Source organism: Cnephaeus nilssonii, assembly GCF_951640355.1.
Source record: "Cnephaeus nilssonii genome assembly, chromosome: 23".
In the NCBI taxonomy this organism is placed as follows: domain Eukaryota; kingdom Metazoa; phylum Chordata; class Mammalia; order Chiroptera; family Vespertilionidae; genus Cnephaeus; species Cnephaeus nilssonii.
In genome coordinates, this window is record NC_137094.1 from 19362031 (window position 1) to 19380672 (window position 18642).

At 63.0% G+C, this 18642-nt stretch overlaps 1 protein-coding gene across 2 annotated transcripts in view; it reads left to right on the top strand.

Annotated features, from left to right (window-relative positions):
* Nucleotides 1-18642, top strand: part of NAV1 (neuron navigator 1) — an 85178-nt gene that overhangs the window by 49561 nt on the left and 16975 nt on the right. For both annotated transcript variants that reach the window (XM_079763390.1, XM_079763391.1), the window contains exons 5-12: nucleotides 5895-6033; nucleotides 7381-7687; nucleotides 8744-9437; nucleotides 10377-10823; nucleotides 11975-12016; nucleotides 12580-12728; nucleotides 14759-14929; nucleotides 16546-16598. In XM_079763390.1, the coding sequence (XP_079619516.1) occupies nucleotides 5895-6033; nucleotides 7381-7687; nucleotides 8744-9437; nucleotides 10377-10823; nucleotides 11975-12016; nucleotides 12580-12728; nucleotides 14759-14929; nucleotides 16546-16598 (2002 nt within the window). The remainder of the gene's footprint in view (nucleotides 1-5894; nucleotides 6034-7380; nucleotides 7688-8743; nucleotides 9438-10376; nucleotides 10824-11974; nucleotides 12017-12579; nucleotides 12729-14758; nucleotides 14930-16545; nucleotides 16599-18642) is intronic.

Consider the following 18642-nt stretch of genomic DNA (forward strand, 5'->3'; position numbering starts at 1 on the left):
CGGGGGGCGGGGGGGTCAAAGAGACCCCCTCCCTGAAGGCGCGGGCTTCCTTTCAGCGCCCCAGGAGGCCGCTGGAGGTGTGAGGTGTCGGGGTGGATGGCTTCATGGCCCCCCCAGTCTCTCCATGACCAGCTTTGGGTGAGCTGAGCTGGGATCAGCGCTCGGTCCCTCCACTCGCCGGAAGCAGCTGGCTTCCCGCACCCCATGCCCTGGACTTCTGCACCATCCAGGGAGTCTGGTCGCTACTGGAGACCCCTCTCTCCTGCTCATCCTCCTGTATCCTCTAGGCAGGAAATGGGGTGCAGGCATCTAGGCTGTCCAGAGCGCCTGGGGGCGGGGGGAACAAGACCTGCTCATCCCTCAGAGGCCCCCGGGGCAGAGGGCTCCATCCAGGCCGGGGCAGAGGGCTCCAGGCCGGGGCAGAGGGCTCCATCCAGGCCGGGGCAGAGGGCTCCAGGCCGGGGCAGAGGGCTCCATCCAGGCCGGGGCAGAGGGCTCCATCCAGACCCGGGGCAGAGGGCTCCATCCAGGCCGGACAGAGGGCTCCATCCAGGCCGGGGCAGAGGGCTCCATCCAGGCCGGGACAGAGGGCTCCATCCAGGCCGGGGCAGAGGGCTCCATCCAGGCCGGGGCAGAGGGCTCCATCCAGGCCGGGGCAGAGGGCTCCATCCAGGCCGGGACAGAGGGCTCCATTCAGGCCGGGGCAGAGGGCTCCATCCAGGCCGGACAGAGGGCTCCATCCAGGCCGGGACAGAGGGCTCCATCCAGGCCGGGACAGAGGGCTCCATCCAGGCCGGGGCAGAGGGCTCCATCCAGGCGGGGGCAGAGGGCTCCATCCAGGCCGGGGCAGAGGGCTCCAGGCCGGGGCAGAGGGCTCCATCCAGGCCGGGGCAGAAGCGGCCTGTGATAGGACCAGACGCTGGGGACGGCAGCGCCACAACCAGCTGCTTCTCGCTCGTCTTACGGGACGGCCCGGGTTGGACGGACCGCAGGTGCCCGGTGCCGTGTCCCCGCGAGCTCTTTGGCGCCCGTCCGGTCGCAGCTCCTGAAACAGAGCGGCCGCGTAAAACCGAACCCGCGCTCCCGCATACACGTGTGAGGCTCATTCCCGGGGCTTGGCACGTCTGCCCGGGGCTTATTCTAAATCCTCCTCCAGGACCGACCTGCGCGATGAGGTTTGATCCTGCGGATCCCTCCACGGCGTGATGTTTAAAAATAGGTTTTCAGCAGCTTTCACCCGGAAGCTGGGGGGGGGAACGGGGCGGGGGGGGGGGGGCTGCCAGGCCCCTTCTAAGCCGAGGAGGGGGGGTTAGGAGCGCACGCAGCGGACGGACGGGGAAGACAGACGTGTTTGCGTTGCTGTCTGTAGCCTGAGGCACCTTCCCCAGAAACAAGACGGTTGGATTTGGATGAACTTTCTCTTTTATTTTCATTTCAGTCTTCCTGGTTGTTGTTTTTTTTTAACTTCTTTAAGGATTAGGCCCAAAGCCCCCACACGGATCGTCAAGCCTTAGAACCCAGGGTTCCGCTCAGAGAGTCGCCCAGGAGACCCAGCGTCGGTTCCTAGCCAGTCAGTCCCGCTGTTCTCAACCCTCCCTGCCCCCACCCCCAAAGATACCTCTTTTCAGATCACAAAGAGGGTCTCCCTCCCTCCCAGCCTGGGGGACGGGAGGGGGCGGGCCGAGCTTGGGGAAGGGCTGGTGTCCTGTGGGGTAGGCGAGGCGTTCACCCAGCCAGACTCCAAGTCCATTTTTGTCTTTTATAATTTGTGTCTGTATTTGTTTCTGCTCGTGAATACGCTTACTTATTCATTTTTGTTCGTTCTCACCCGAGGATTTTTTTGTTTTTCCTCCAAATGATTTTGCAGAGAGCGTGGAAGGGAAGGGGGAAAGACTGAGAGAGACAGAGAGAGAAAGAGAGAGAGAGAGAGAGAGAGAGAGAGAGAAACATCGATGAGAGAGAGACACACACACGTCGATGGGTTGCCTCCCGCACGCGCCCCTGGCCCGGGCCGGGGATCCAGTCTGCGTGCCCTTGGCCGGAATCGAACCCTGGACCCTCCAGTCCACAGGCCGGTGCTCTGCCCACGGAGCCACACCGGCGGGGGCGTCCACGTCCGTTCGGTTCCCTGTTATTTTTTTTTTTTTCCCTCCGTTCACCCTTCGTGGCCAGGATGTCCTGCCTGGGGCAGGGAGTGTTTCCTTTTTTGTGGGTTTTTTGTTTTTTTTTTACCTTGAACACCTGCCTGGCGTTCGTTGTTTTTTTTTTCCCTCCGGTAAGATCTTTGCCGGCAGCCACTCGGGGGTTCGGTGTTAAGATGCCTTTTTGTTCTCCTTCTTTTTGTCCGAGGCTTTGCAGTGGGTGGGAGATGGGCCCAGTCTCCCGTGCATGGGAGGCTCCCGGTAAAAAGAGAGGGGGGGGGGGAAGGTCTTTTACCAGGCCGAGCGGGTGTCCCTCAGATGCCGACCTTTGACCCCAGGCACAATGTGCTATTCAGCCCTCGGTGCTCCGGAGGGGACACCTTCTCGGGCCCGCACGGGGCTCATCCGGGGAGAGGAAGCCGTCCGTGAACGAAGGAGCGGAGCTGAGAAGGCAGTTAATTTCGAGATGAAGAGGAAGGCGCGAGGGGCCTCTAAAAGGGACAGGGCCCACGGGGACGAGGTCGCTGACCCTGCCCCCCCCCCCCCCCGCCTCCCCGGGGTGAGAGGGGCGAGCCCGCCTTCCCTAAGACCTGGATCAAAGGCGCAAGCCAACTCCCCTTTCGTGCAATTTCTTCCTTTTTCTTTTCTTTTTTTTATTGATCTCAGGGAGGAAGGCAGAGGGATGGAGAGAGAGATAGAAACATCCACGATGAGAGGGAATCATGGATCGGCCGCCTCCGGCACGCCCCCGTCTGGGGATGGAGCCCCAAAACCCCGGGCGTGTGCCCTGACGGGGAATCGAACCCTGACCTCCTGGTTCCTAGGTCGACGCTCCACCCCTGAGCCACGCCGGCCGGGCATGAGTATCCTTATTCTGAGGGTTTGGGGGATGTGAGCGTTGACGGGCCGGTTGGCAAGAAAGGAAACCTCGCCCTCACCGGTGTGGCTCAGTGGATAGCGCGTCGGCCTGCGGACTCAAGGGTCCCGGGTTCGATTCCGGTCAAGGGCACGTACCTTGGTTGCCGGCACATCCCCAGTGGGGGGTGTGCAGGAGGCAGCTGATGGATGTTTCTCTCTCATCGATGTTTCTAACTCTCTCTCCCTCTCCCTTCCTCTCTGTGAAAAATCAATAAAATATATATTTTTTTAAAAAAGTAAGAAAAAGAAAGGAAACCGCACAAGTCACACAGGCCCGGGTCGCCGCCTACGACGAAGTGCTGGGGGTTAACCGGTTCTGGGGCTGCCTTCTTCGGCCCTCCCCCTCCCCCGTGCCCCCCCCCCGCCCCGCCCCGTCCTTCTTGCTCTCTAGAAACGTAAGGGAAGACCACGCGCCGCGCCGCGGGTGTTTAATTGTAAGGTTGGTCGGGAGGGAGACAGGGAGGCGAGGGAGGGCAACGTCATGGTGTGGCTGACACGGAAAATCCCTCCCCGAGGCCTGCGCTCCGCGTGCGTGTCCGAGGAGACGTCCCCGCTGCCTCTGGCGACTCGCAAACCTCCCCTCCGCCCCCCACCCCCCGCCAAAGCCCTATTCTCCAAAGCCGCCGTAATTGACATGTCGGGACCTATTATTAACGCATTATTAACGGCTAGGCGTACGCTGTTATTGGAAATCTTTACATCAGGAAAGAATGTAGGGGCTGGTTTTTTTTTGCGGGGGGAGGGGGGTCATAGAGGGGGTTCGCACGAGAGGTGACCTTGTGTGGTGTCCCCGATCTGGCCGGGGTCGGAGGCTGGATGAGAAACCTTGTCTTCCCCGATGAGCGGCTAGTTCAGAGCGAAAGACGATCGTGTGAATACTGTTAAAAATTGTCCATTTGCGCCCGGCTGGGCGGCCAGCGTGGGCTCAGGGGTGGAGCGTCGACCTAAGAACCAGGGGGTCAGGGTTCGATTCCCAGTCGGGGCACGTGCCGGGGTTGTGGGCTCCATCCCCAGTCGGGGGCGTGCAGGAGGCGGCCGATCCATGATTCTCTCTCATCATGGATGTTTCTTTCTTTCTTTTTTTTTTTTTTTCTTAATATATTTTATTGATTTTTTTACAGAGAGGAAGGGAGAGGGACAGAGTTAGAAACATGGATCAGTTGCCTCCTGCACGCCCCCTACTGGGGATGTGCCCGCAACCAAGGTACATGCCCTTGACCGGAATCGAACCCGGGACCCTTCAGTCCGCAGGCCAACGCTCTATCCACTGAGCCACACCGGTCAGGGCTCATCATGGATGTTTCTATCTCTCCCTTCCTCTCTGAATTCAATAAAAAAATTTTGTAAAAAAAAAAAGGAAAAAGCGAGGAAAGAGCTTGGTTCCCAGCCCTCCCCTGTGAGGGGCGGGGAGGGGCGGCGGCGGGAGCTCCCTGAAACCGGAGAGAAGGCGAACACGCGGCCGCCGCGTCAGCACTCCTCGCCCACAGTTGGTCCTAATTACGGAGCCGGGGTCTGGGCTCAGCGCTCTGCTGTCTCTCTCCGTCCGTCCGTCCCGCCCGCCCCGGACGCCGCCGCAGCTCGGAAACAGCCTCTCACGTCTGCCGGCGTCCTCACCTCTCCCTGCAATTACCCGTCCCCACACCGCGGTCCCAGTAAGCCGTGCAGAGGCCGCTGATAGGGTCCCATCCACGGGGTCCCGCGGAGCGCGGCCCGAGCCGCTGGCGGGCTGAGCCGTCGGGGGTCTTGTGTCGCCGGAGGAGCACGTGGCCCCTGGGTCATGGTGCGGGGCTGCGGGCGCCGGGTCCTGCCACCCCTCGGCCGGCCGGCGCCCTGGGTACTGATTCACCGGGCGCCGGTTATTCCAGACACAAGGAGGCCGACTCCGTGTCCGAGCCTGACACCCCCCTCCCGCCCCCCCGAGCCTGGAGAAGTGGCAGGATTTTCCCCCGTGTGGTCACGGCGCGCCCGCACCCCGCGCCATTCACGCCTGTGGAATGGCTGGCCCTGGCCCGTGGAGGGGGGACGGCGTGAGAGCAGTCTGGGCGGGCGGCCAGTGCTGGCCACGAGCTGCCGGAGCCTCCGGGCCGTTCCCAGCGGGGAGGGCGTGCCTGCCCGGGGCCTGGCCACGGGTCCGCGTTGACACAAACAGAGCCGCGTCCAGAGGCGCTGGCCTCCGCCCCGCCCCGTGCGTGCCCTGCAGAGGAGACGGCGCCCCGGCGTGTTCCCAAGACCGTGGCATCCGTGCCCAGAGGTCAGGGGGGGCGGGAGCCAGAGGGGGAATATGCCATTCCTACAGCTCTGGGTGGAGGTTAATTTATTATATAGGACGCCCCGGCCCGTGTGGTTCAGGGGATAGACCGTCTGCCTAGGAACCAGGAGGTCAGGGTTCGATTCCCGGTCAGGGCACACGCCCCGATGCTGGGCTCAATCCCCAGTGTGGGGCGTGCAGGAGGCAGCCGATCCATGACTCTCTCTCATCACGGATGTTTCTCTCTCTCTCCCTCTCCCTTCCTCTCTGACATCAATTTAAAAAACAAGGACGGAGGCGGTTTGCAGGGAGCAGGGGTTGGCTTGTGTCATTAGGTTGATCCCCGTCCACCTCTCTGTTGAGGGGACAGAACAGCTGCTTTTGCCAGAACGGACCGTCGGCTGCTTTCGCTAAACGGCGTCGCCAAAGGACGAGGCAGCTTCCATCACACGCAGCAGAGTTGCCTGCAAACCCAGGCCCGACCCCCGAGCTTTCTCCCCGTCTGTGTGTGAAAACCCCGCGTCCTGCCTCTCTCCCCGGCCGCTGACCTCTCCCCCCGGCCGCTGACCTCTCTCCTCCCCCCGCAGCTGGGATGAGAGCAGCTCGATCAGCAGCGGGCTCAGCGATGCCTCCGACAACCTCAGCTCCGAGGAGTTCAACGCCAGCTCCTCGCTCAACTCCCTCCCGACGACCCCCACGGCCTCGCGCAGGAGCTCCGCCATCGTGGTGCGTGAGTTCGCAGACCCCCGGCCCCGCCCCTCAGGGAGAGGCAGCCGGGGCCGGGCCTGGGGCAGGTGTGCACACCCGCCCGCCCGCCCGCCCCGTGGGGCTGGGTCCCGGGTGCCTCGGCCACGCCCTTTGCGAGCTGGCAGGGGGACACCCCAGGTTCCCGCGCAGTCACCTGAGACCGCTGCTTGGGGGGGGGGGGGAGCCGTGCCCGGAGGTCGGAGGTCGTGCCCACACCAACGCGGAGCTATTCCAACCTCCAACGGGAGAGAAGAAGAAACCAGCCCGCTTGAGCCTCGACCTATGAACCGGGAGGTCAGGGTTCGATTCCAGGTCAGGGCACAGGCCCGGGTTTCGGGCTCCATCCCCAGTGGGGGGCGTGCAGGAGGCAGCTGGTCAGTGATTCTCTCTCATCATGGATGTTTCTTCTTCTTCTTTTTTTAAATCCTCCCCCGAGGATATTTTCCCATTGATTTTTAGAGAGATCAGAAGAGAGAGGGAATTACAGAGAGGAGCATCGATGGGAGAGAAACACATCGATGGGTTGCCTCCTGCACGTGCCCCGACCAGGGCCCGGGGCCGGGGAGGAGCCTGCAACTGAGGTCCGTACCCTGGACCAGAATTGAACCCGGGACCCTTTGGTCTGCAGGCCGACGCTCTACCCACTGAGCCACACCGGCCAGGGCTCATCTTTTAAAAAAAGAAAGAAGTCGGATGTGTGGGGTGTCTTCTGCTGGACCCCCAGGTGTGGGTGGGCACCCTGGGTGGTCGTAAGCCTCCGGGAGGAACAGGGCCCCCCGGCAGCCATAGGGGTCCCCCCAGCAGCCAGGAGTCCCCCCGGCAGCCATAGGGGTCCCCCCAGCAGCCATAGGGGTCCCCCCGGCAGCCATAGGGGTCCCCCCAGCAGCCAGGAGTCCCCCCAGCAGCCATAGGGGTCCCCCCAGCAGCCATAGGGGTCCCCCCAGCAGCCAGGAGTCCCCCCAGCAGCCATAGGGGTCCCCCCAGCAGCCAGGAGTCCCCCCAGCAGCCATAGGGGTCCCCCCAGCAGCCAGGAGTCCCCCCAGCAGCCATAGGGGTCCCCCCAGCAGCCATAGGGGTCCCCCCAGCAGCCATAGGGGTCCCCCCAGCAGCCAGGAGTCCCCCCAGCAGCCATAGGAGTCCCCCCAGCAGCCAGGAGTCCCCCCAGCAGCCATAGGAGTCCCCCCAGCAGCCATAGGGGTCCCCCCAGCAGCCAGGAGTCCCCCCAGCAGCCAGGAGTCCCCCCAGCAGCCAGGAGTCCCCGTGGCCACCACCCTGGTGTCCACCCTCCGTCCCCTGACGCTCCCCGCGCCCTCGTCTCCCCGGCAGCTGCGCACGGACTCGGAGAAGCGCTCCCTGGCGGAGAGCGGGCTGAGCTGGTTCAGCGAGTCGGAGGAGAAGGCGCCGCGGAAGCTGGACTACGACAGCGGGAGCCTGAAGATGGAGCCCGGCGGCTCCAAGTGGCGGCGGGAGCGGCCCGAGAGCGGCGGCGGCGGCGACGACGCGGCCAAGGTCGCGGAGCTGAAGAAGCCCATCAGCCTGGGCCACGCCGGGTCCCTGAAGAAGGGCAAGACGCCGCCCGTGGCCGTCACGTCCCCCATCACCCACACGGCCCAGAGCGCCCTCAAGGTGGCGGGTAAGCCGGGACGGGGTCGGGGTCGGGGACGGGGTCGGGAGAGGCCTGTCTCTCCGGGGCTCCTCCCCTCGGCGGTGGCTGGCCCCCGGGATGCGGGTTCGGTTCCCGGTCCAGGGCTCAGAGCGCGGTCGCTGGTTCAGTCCCCAGCCCTGGTCCGGGTGTGAGCGGGAGGCGACCAGTCGATGTCTGTCTGTCTCTCTCTCTCTCTCTCTCTCTCTCTCTCTCTCTCTCTCTCTCGTCTGTGTTTCTCTCTCTCTCCATCTCTCCCTCTCCGTTTCCTTCTCTTAAAAAAAATCAGTGGGAAAAACATCCTTCCTCACTCCTCGGGTGAGAATTGAAATAAATAATAATAATAATAACAAAGCAGGCATTTTCCTTTAAAAAAGGAAAGAAGCCCTGGCTGGTGTGGCTCAGTGGATAGAGCGCCGGCCTGCAGACTGAGGGGTTTTGAGTTCATTTCTGGTCAGGGCACAGGCCCGGGTTGCAGGCTCCATCCCCAGTAGGGGGCGTGCAGGAGGCAGCCGACCCGTGATTCTCTCTCATCATGGATGTTTCTCTCCCTCTCCTTTCCTCTCTGAAATCAATTAAAATGTATTTAGGGGTTTTTTTTAATTTTTTTTTTTTAAGCTTCACCTCCACATCTGTTTGGTTTTTTTTTGTTTGTTTTGTTTTGTTTTTTAATTTTATTTTTTTTTAAATAAATCTTTATTTTTCAGATTATTACAGTTGTTCCTCTTTTTTCCCCCATAGTAATTTTTTAAAATATATTTTCTTGATTTTTTACAGAGAGGAAGGGAGAGGGAGAGAGAGTTAGAAACATCAATGAGAGAGAAACATCGATCAGCTGCCTCCTGCACACCCCCACTGGGATGTGCCCGCAACCAAGGTACATGCCCTTGACCGGAATCGAACCTGGGACCCTTCAGTCCGCAGGCCGACGCTCTATCCAATGAGCCACACGGGTCAGGGCTGTATTTAGTGTTTTTTTTTTAAAAAAAGCTTGTTTGTGTTGTTGACTGACCCGCCTGCTCTCCCCGCCCCTCCTGCCTCTCACAGGCAAACCGGAAGGCAAGGCCGCGGACAAGGGCAAGCTGGCCGTAAGGAACACGGGCCTACAGCGCTCCTCCTCGGACGCGGGCCGGGACCGCCTGGCCGACGCCAAGAAGCCGCCCTCGGGCATCGCCCGGCCGTCCGCCTCGGGCTCCTTCGGCTACAAGAAGCCCCCGCCCGCCACGGGCACGGCCACGGTCATGCAGCCGGGCGGCTCCGCCACGCTCGGCAAGATCCAGAAGTCCTCGGGCATCCCCGTGAAGCCCGTGGGCGGGCGCAAGACCAGCCTGGACGTGTCCAACGGCCCCGAGCCCGGCTTCCTGGCGCCCGGCGCCCGCTCCGCCATCCAGTACCGCAGCCTGCCCCGGCCCGCCAAGTCCAGCGCCATGAGCGTGACCGGGGGCCGGGCCGGGCCGCGCCCCGTCAGCAGCAGCATCGACCCCAGCCTGCTCAGCGCCAAGCAGCCCGGCCTCGTGCCCTCGCGCCTGAAGGAGCCGTCCAAGGTGGCCGGTGGGCGGGCCGTGCCGGCCCCTGTCAATCAGACCGACCGGGAGAAGGAGAAGGCCAAGGCCAAGGCCGTGGCCCTGGATGCAGACAGCATCTCCCTGAAGAGCATCGGCTCCCCGGAGACAACGCCGAAGAACCAGGCCGGCCTCCCGCCAGCCGCCAAGCTGGCCGAGCTGCCGCCAACCCCCGTCAGGTACCGGCCCGGCCCGGCGTGGCCCGGCCGCCGCCCCGTCCCTCTGCTCCAACTCAGTCGCAGATCCCCGCACGCCCTGGGCTGGGAGGCCTGGCCTGGGCTCTGTGCTCTGGGTTAGGGTTCGGGATAGAGGTTGGGGTTTAGGGATTAGGGTTAGAGTTAGGCTTAGGGGTTAAGGTTAAGGTTAGGGGTAGGTATTAGGGTTAGAGGTTGGGGTTTAGGGATTAGGGTGAGGGGTTAGGGTTAGGGGTTAGAGTTAGGGTTAGGGCTAAGGTTAGGGGTAGGTATTAGGGTTAGGGTTAGGGATTAGGGTTAGAGTTAGAGTAAGGATTAGAGTTAGGGGTTAGGGTTAGGCTTAGGAGTTAGGGTTAAAGGCATGGGGTTAGGGTTAGGGGTTAGAGTAAGGATTAGAGTTAGGGGTTAGGGTTAGGCTTAGGAGTTAGGGTTAAAGGCATGGGGTTAGGGTTAGGGGTTAGAGTAAGGATTAGAGTTAGGGGTTAGGGTTAGGCTTAGGAGTTAGGGTGAAAGGCATGGGGTTAGGGATTAGGGTTAGGGATTAGAGTTAGGGTTAGAGTAAGGATTAGAGTTAGGGGTTAGGGTTAGGCTTAGGAGTTAGGGTGAAAGGCATGGGGTTAGGGATTAGGGTTGCAGGAGGCAGCCGATCCATGATTCCCTCTCATCCTGGATGTATGTTTCTCTCTCCCTCTCCCTTCTTCTCTGAAATCCATAAAAATATATTTAAAAAAAGAAAAAAGACGCAAGGGGGTCCCCAGCCAGATATCGGGTTTCCTTCTGGCCTCTGTCGTTGGCATAAGCCTCCAGACTCAGCAGGAAGCCAGACAGGAAGGACCTCGGACGGGGACTTCTCCAGCATCGTGTCCGCCTCCGGCTCCTCCGACTCCTTTATTCTATACGTTTCCTTTTCTCGTCCCGCCTCAGGGCCACCGTGAAGAGCTTCGTCAAGCCGCCCTCGCTGGCCAACCTGGACAAGGTCAACTCCAACAGCCTGGACCTGCCGCCGGCCGGCGACGCCCTCACCCCGAAGCTCCCCGAGCTGCACGCGGCCAGCGCGGCGGCCGCCGGGGGCCCCCTCCCGTCCTGCTTCACCCCCAGCCCGGCCCCCATCCTCAACATCAACTCCGCCAGCTTCTCCCAGGGCCTGGAGCTCATGAGCGCCTTCAGTGTCCCCAAGGAGCCCCGCATGTACCCCAAACTCTCAGGCCTGCACAGGAGCATGGAGTCCCTGCAGATGCCCATGAGCCTGCCCGGTGCCTTCGCCAGCAGCGCCCCCAGCCCCGCCCCAGCGGCGCCCCCGGCCGCGCCCGCAGAGGAGGAGGCGGAGGAGCTGGCCTGGAGCGGGAGCCCCCGCGCCGGGCAGGTGGACAGGTGGGTGGTCGGCAGCAGAGCCCGGTCTGAATCCGTCCCGAGTCCCGGCTCCCCCAGCTGTCAGCGGTGAGGTCCCAGGTGTGGCAGCCACGTGGCCACTTTCAATTTTATTTTTTTTAAAAGTATATTTGCACTGATTTCAGAGAAGAAGAGGGAGGCAGAGAGAGAGAGAGAGAAGCATCAAGGATGAGGGAGAATCACGGATCGGCTGCCTCCTGCGCGTCCTACGCTGGGGATCGAGCCTGCAACCCGGGCATGTGCCCTGACCGGGAATCGAACCGTGACCTCCTGGTTCCTAGGCCGACGTTCAACCCCTGAGCCACGCCGGCCGGGCTGGAATTTTTTTTTTAACCGACATGAAGTAATGCCATCTGCTTCCCAAATCCGTGGGAGAGGCAGGACGTGGTTTGGTTTTTAAACGAGTGTCTTATCGAGGGAGACCGGTGCCCCGGACCTCGGATGACTTCACCCAGATCGCACGGCTAGCCCTGTCCGGTGTAGGTCCATGGTTAGAGTGTCGGCCCGAGGACTGAAGGGTCGTGGGTTCGATTCCCGGTCCAGGGCACGTGGTACCTCGGTCGGTCGCAGTTTCCCCAGCCCTGGCCGGGACACGTGCGGGAGGCAACCAATCGATGTGTCTCTCTCACATTGGTCTCTCTCTCTCTCTCTCTCTCTCTCTCTCTCTCTCTCTCTCCCTCCCCCTCCCTGCCTCCTCCCTTTCTCCAAAAAAAAAAAAAAATCACATAGCTAGCTTGACCTGTCACCAAAAATCCTTTGCTTTCTATGACATCACTTCTATGGCATCATTCTTATGACATCATTCCTATGACATCATTTCTATGACATCATTCCTGTGACACTATTCCTGTTACATCGTTTCTATGACATCATTCCTATGACATCATTTCTGTGACATCGTGGCCTGGTTCCATCCACCATCGCGTGACCTCGGTCGCTCCCACGCCCCGCTTTCCGATCAGAGGAAAGCACTGAACAATTGAGAGGAATTTCTCAGCTTGGGGGCCGCCTCCCTTTGTTGGTGGACATAGTGGGGCCGACAGTTCTGATTGCGTTCAAGTCCCTCGAACCCAGGGCCCCGGCCTCGGGCCTCTCAGAGGGGCCCACACGCTTCTCTTGCTTTTCCTCCACAGCGGCCAGCGGGACCGGAACACGCTGCCCAAGAAGGGGCTCAGGTAACCCTGCTGCCTGCCCCCGCCCCGGGCTCCTGGTGACCGCCCCCAGGCCCCAGCCATGTCGGGGGGATCCTGGGTCACCCTCAGAGCCAGCGCTCCCTCCTGGGGACGGAGGAGAAAGAAGTGGGCATCCGGGAGCCACACCCTCGCCTGTGTCCAGGGCACCCCAGTCCTGCCACACGGCCTCTCGGGGGTTTTCCTCCCTCAACGTCGAGGGGAGAGCGGGCTGCCTCGGGGTCGTCCACAGGGGTGACCGCGGGACACAGCTGGGGTTCCGCTGTCCCTGCAGCTCCAGGCCTTCGGGGACCAGGAGGCCTGTCCTGAGCTCTGACGCCCCCCCCACCCCTCAGTCCCCCTGGGCGCCCCACGGAGGGGCCCTGGAGTCCTGCAGCCCCTCGTGAGGGCCTGGGGAGCTCGCCCAGTCACCCCCGCTGTGGTTCCCTCCTCGGGGCCCCCTCCCCGCGCCCCTTTCTCCTCGTCCTGCTTCGGGGGCCTCCACGCCAGCCCCCCCTGACCCCACGTGCCCGTCACCCAGACCGCGTCCCGCCACCTCCGTCCGACAGGTACCAGCTCCAGTCCCAGGAGGACCCCAAGGAGAGGCGACATTCCCACACCATCGGGGGGCCGCCCGCACCCCCGGACCCGGCCGAGCTGCCGTCGCCGCCCGCACTGCCCCTGTCCCTGAGCGCCAAGGGCCAGCTCACTAGCGTCGGTCAGTGTCGCAGCCTCGCGCCCGGCACGGGGGGCGGGGGGACGGGGGGTCGGGGGGTCGCCTCGTGGAGCCTGAGTCTATTCACCCGAAACGAGACGGAGACAAAGTCTTGAAGATCCTGACGGGCCAGCTGCCCCCGGGAGGCGCTGAGGGTCCTCGTAGCTGCGGGGTCTGAACCAAGGCCGGGGAAGCGCAGACCCAGGGGCGGCGGCCCCTCCAGGGCGGAGCCCACGCCCAGGCGTCCTCACTGGGCTGTGGGCTGCAGGGAGGAAGGAGGGACGACTCACTGAGGGCCAAGGACCCAGGACGCGATCGGCCTCCAGACCCGGAGAAGCCCAGGGTCCCTCACGCCTGGGCTGGCCCAGCACCACCCCTGCCCCCAGGGCTGAGCCGTCCGACCCCTGCTGGCCACACCCTCTCCGAAGCCAGGCAGGAAGGAAGGATTCTCTCTCTCTCTCTTTTTTTTTTTTTTAAGAGTTTGTACTTTTTTAAAAATATATATTTTATTGATTTTTTAAAGAGAGGAAGGGAGAGGGAGAGAGAGTTAGAAACATCCATGAGAGAGAAACACCGATCAGCTGCCTCCTGCACACCCCCTACTGGGGATGTGCCCGCAACCAAGGTACATGCCCTTGACCGGAATCGAACCTGGGACCCTTCAGTCTGCAGGCCGACACTCTATCCACTGAGCCACACCGGTTAGGGCTCTCTTCTTTTTTTAAAATATATTTTTTATTGATTTCAGAGAGGAAGGGAGAGGGAGAGAGAGAGAAACATCCATGATGAGAGAGAATCATGAATCGGCTGCCTCCTGCACACCCCCTACTGGGGATCAAGCCTGCAACCCCGGCCTGTGCCCTGACCGGGAATTGAACCGTGACCTCCTGGTTCCCAGGTCGATGCTCAGCCACGGAGCCATGCCGGCCGGGCGAGAAGGAAGGGCTCTGATTCAGAGATGGGGCCGGATGACCCATGGAGGGCGGGCGGGGCCGGCTCGTGTCCCGTCTGCACCTGGGGCCACACGGGGGAACCGGGTTTACGCTGCCGGCCGAGGGGCCGGGCTGGGCAGTGATCATGGGTCCGAACTCCCAGGGTCCGGCGATGTGCCGTCTGGCTCTTCATGGACCCGTGTGCAGGGGCGGCTCTCCACCTGCAGGGGGCGCAGGAGAGAACCTGAGGGGCTGGGATGGGGGCTCCGTGTGGGGTGAGCCCTGAGGCTGTGGCCCCAGCAGGGGGCAGCGGGGAGCAGGCCCCACCCGCCCTGACGTGCACCTGCTCCCTCGGGCGACGTCTCGCGGGGGATGCTGGGCAGGAAGGCCATGCTTCTTGCCGCTTGAGCGTGAAGGTGACCTAGACCCAGGCGGGGGGAGGGGGGGTCTGAGGCCCCGCCCCATCGCACCCACGGGGTCCCCCTGGCTGAGCCCCTTCTCCAGCTGGCTCTTTGCACCCCTCCGATCTGAGTCTTCCTGGTCTGGTCTCCGTCCTTGCAGCCGCCTGTGGTTTTGTTTTGTTTTATTTTGTTTTGCAGAGAGGAAGGGAGAGGGAGAGAGAGAGAGAAACATCAGTGATGAGAGAGAATCATGGACCGGCTGCCTCCTGCACGCCCCACACTGGGGATGGAGCCCACACCCCGGGCATGTGCCCTGACGGGGAATCGAACCGTGACCTCCTGGTTCATAGGTCGATGCTCTCAACCCCTGAGCCACGCCGGCCGGGCCCACCCGCCTGTGCGTGTTAGTGAACAGGGTCCGTGTTTTCGGGGCACATCCGCGGGATGTGAAGGTTTCGGGACAAGCGCCAGGCCCCCAGCCTAAGGGCCACGTCCGGGGCAGGCTGCCCCACAGACAGCAGCAGGGTCCTCGTCCCTTAGGGCCCGTGCCCCCCACCCCCACCCCGCTGGCCCGCACACCCCTCCTCCCGCCTCCCCCGCCCTCCTCCCAGCCCTGCCGCCCCGTCCCCGAGGCCCTGAGCGCCGGTGACCCTGCGTCTTCTCCCGCCCCCTCCCGCCCGCCCCCCCTCTGTCCTTCCAGTGAGCCCCTCGGCGGCCACCACGCCAAGAATCACTCGCTCGAACAGCATCCCCACCCACGAGGCGGCCTTCGAGCTGTACGGCGGCTCCCAAATGGGGAGCACCCTGTCCCTGGCTGACAGACCCAAGGGCATGATCCGGTCGGGATCCTTCCGAGACCCCGCGGACGACGGTGAGACTCCACGCGGCGCGGTCCACGCTCATCCTGGCTCCGCCGGGCCCTCACCCGCCACCCGCCACCGCCCACACGGCCGCCCCACATACATGACTCACAGCCCATCACGCAGGGCCATCTCAGCGCTTCCTTCCCACCCTCCCCCTGCCCCCCCGAGAAGGGTCTGGGGGCCCAGAAACCTTGGGGCTGGGGCGGGGAGTGAGCGTGGACGGGCTTCGGAGACCGGGCCCCATCCTCCCCGGGCAGCCGTCTGCCTCCAGCCTCACGGGTCCACGAGGTCACGCGGGTCCACGAGGTCACGCAGGGACACGAGGTCACGCGGGTCCACAAGGTCACGCGGGGACACGAGGTCACGCGGGTCCACGAGGTCACGCGGGTCCACGAGGTCACGCGGGGACACGAGGTCACGCGGGGACACGAGGTCACGCGGGGACACAAGGTCACGCGGGTCCATGAGGTCACGCGGGGACACGGGGCAGCGCGTAGGGAGGAGATAGGCATCGCATGCCTCTTGCACAGATGCTCTGAGTCCAGACGTGGTTGCCATGGTATCAGGTTCAAGGTCAGCCTGGGGGCCTTCATTGCTTGAAGACTCGCAGGAGGTCTCCCTGAGGATTTCGCACCAGACGTTCCTCTTTTTATTTTATGTGTATTTAACGTTATTTAATACTAGAGGCCTGGTGCACGAATTCGTGCACCAGTGGGCCCCTCGGCCTGTCCTGCGGGATCGGGCCGAAACCGGTTCTCCAACATCTCCCGACGGGTCTCAGCTTGCGAGAGGGCGCAGGCCAGGCCGAGGGACCCCACCGGTGCACCATCGGGGCTGGGGAGGGACCGCGGGAGGGCTCCAGGGCATGTTTGGTCCATCTCACTCAGTCCCAATTGGCTGGGACCCTCACAGCAAGCTAACCTACCAGTCGGAGCGTCTGCCCCCTGGTGGTCAGTGCACATCATAGCGAGCGGTTGGGCAGCCTTAGCATATCATTAGCATATCACGCTTTAATTCGTTGAACGGCTGACTGGTCAACCGACACTTAGCATATTAGGCTTTTATTATATAGGATGCTTATATTGATTTCAGAGAGGACGGGAGAGGGAGAGAGAGAGAGAGACACCCATGATGAGAGAGGATCATCGATCGGCTGCCCCCTGCACGCCCCACACTGGGGATCGAGCCTGCACCCCGGGCATGTGCCCTGACCGGGAATCGAACTCTGACTTCCTGGTTCATAGGTCAACGCTTCACCGCTGAGCCACACCGGCCTGTTTTTCGTTGAGGGGTCCCCGGTTTCTAGCACGTCCCCCACGCTGGGAAGTGGAGGCGTGGGCAGGGGGCAGGGTTGCTCTGTGCAGCGAACACCCCCTTTCCCTCCTGGGCCCCGGCGCCCCTCGGAGCTGGACGAGCCAGGGTCCGCCCGCCCCCCAGGCAGGGTCCCCAAGGAGGAGGCCGCCCTGCTCAGCAGACCCGACCCGCTCGGGGCTCTGGTTCCAGCCGGGTCCCCGTTCTGTTCTCTCTGTCGGCTCCAGGTGCCCGCCAGTCAGGACCAGCTCCGGCCGGGGTCGCTGCCTGGTCCCCGAGGCCTGAGTTAACACCCCGTTCTTTTCTCTTCCAGTCCACGGCTCGGTGCTGTCCCTGGCGTCCAGCGCCTCCTCCACGTACTCCTCGGTGAGAGCACCCCGTCTCCTCCTTCCTCCCTCGTCCCCCTGCAGCCTGGGCACCTGGGGGGAGCCCTGGGCTGGCAGCTTTGGTGCCTCGGGGTCGGTCTGGCCTCCGAGCACCCAGCACCCCTCCCGCCTGCTCTGAGGCTGGAGAGCCCCCTGGTCCTAGAGCCCGCTCTGCACCCCGGGGAGCGGGAGGCATTTGAGGGGAGGTGACGGGGTCCCCTGGTGCATTCCAGAGCCCCCCCCCCCCCGTGCAGTCGACCGCACATGCATTTGACTGCATGTCTGCACTTCATCGCGTGTGTACTTGACCATGTGTGCACTTTGACTGCGTGTGTGCAGTGTACTGCGTGTGCAATTGACCGTGGGTGCACTTGACCATGTGTGTGTGTAGTTTACTGTGTGTGCAATTGACCACGTGTGTGCGATTGACTGCGTGTGTGCACTTGACCGCGTGTGCCCTTGACCGTGTGTGCACTTGACCGCGTATGTGCCCTTGACCACATGTGTGCACTTGATCGCGTGTGTGCACTTGACCGCGTGTGCCCTTGACCGCGTGTGCCCTTGACCGTGTGTGCCCTTGGCCGCGTGTGTGCACTTGACCGTGTGTGCCCTTGACCGCGTGTGTGCCCTTGGCCGCGCGTGTGCCCTGGGCCGCGTGTGTGCCCTTGACCGCGTGTGTGCCCTTGACCGCGTGTGTGCACTTGATCGCGTGTGTGCACTTGACCGCGCGTGTGCCCTTGGCCGCGTGTGTGCCCTTGGCCGCGCGTGTGCCCTTGGCCGCGCGTGTGCCCTTGGCCGCGCGTGTGCCCTTGGCCGCGCGTGTGCCCTTGGCCGCGTGTGTGCCCTTGGCCGCGTGTGTGCCCTTGGCCGCGTGTGTGCACTTGATCGTGTGTGTGCACTTGACCGCGTGTGCCCTTGACCGCGTGTGCCCTTGACCGCGTGTGTGCCCTTGACCGCGTGTGTGCCCTTGACCGCGTGTGCCCTTGACCGCGTGTGTGCCCTTGACCGCGTGTGTGCCCTTGACCGCGTGTGTGCCCTTGGCCGCGTGTGTGCCCTTGGCCGCGCGTGTGCCCTTGGCCGCGCGTGTGCCCTTGGCCGCGCGTGTGCCCTTGACCGCGCGTGTGCCCTTGGCCGCGCGTGTGCCCTTGGCCGCGCGTGTGCCCTTGGCCGCGCGTGTGCCCTTGACCGCGTGTGCCCTTGGCCGCGCGTGTGCCCTTGGCCGCGCGTGTGCCCTTGACCGCGTGTGCCCTTGACCGCGTGTGTGCCCTTGACCGCGTGTGCCCTTGACCGCGTGTGTGCCCTTGACCGCGTGTGTGCCCTTGACCGCGTGTGTGCCATTGACCGTGTGTGCACTTGACCGTGTGTGCACTTGACCGCGTGTGTGCCCTTGACCACGTGTGTGCACTTGACCGTGTGTGCACTTGACCGCGTGTGTGCCCTTGACCGCGTGTGTGCCCTTGACCGCGTGTGTGCCCTTGACCGCGTGTGTGCCCTTGACCGCGTGTGTGCACTTGACCGCGTGTGTGCCCTTGACCACGTGTGTGCACTTGACCGTGTGTGCCCTTGACCGCGTGTGTGCACTTGACCGCGTGTGTGCCCTTGACCGCGTGTGTGCACTTGACCGTGTGTGCACTTGACCGCGTGTGCACTTGACCACGTGTGTGCACTTGACCGCGTGTGTGCCCTTGACCCCGTGTGTGCACTTGACCGTGTGTGCCCCTGACCGCATGTGTGCCCTTGACCGCGTGTGTGCCCTTGACCACGTGTGTGCCCTTGACCACGTGTGTGCACTTGACCGCGTGTGTGCCCTTGACCACGTGTGTGCACTTGACCGTGTGTGCCCTTGACCGCGTGTGCCCTTGACCGCGTGTGTGCCCTTGACCGCGTGTGTGCCCTTGACCGCGTGTGTGCCCTTGACCACGTGTGTGCCCTTGACCGCGTGTGCCCTTGACCGTGTGTGCACTTGACCGCGTGTGTGCCCTTGACCACGTGTGTGCACTTGACCGTGTATGTGCCATTGACCACGTGTGCACTTGACCGTGTGT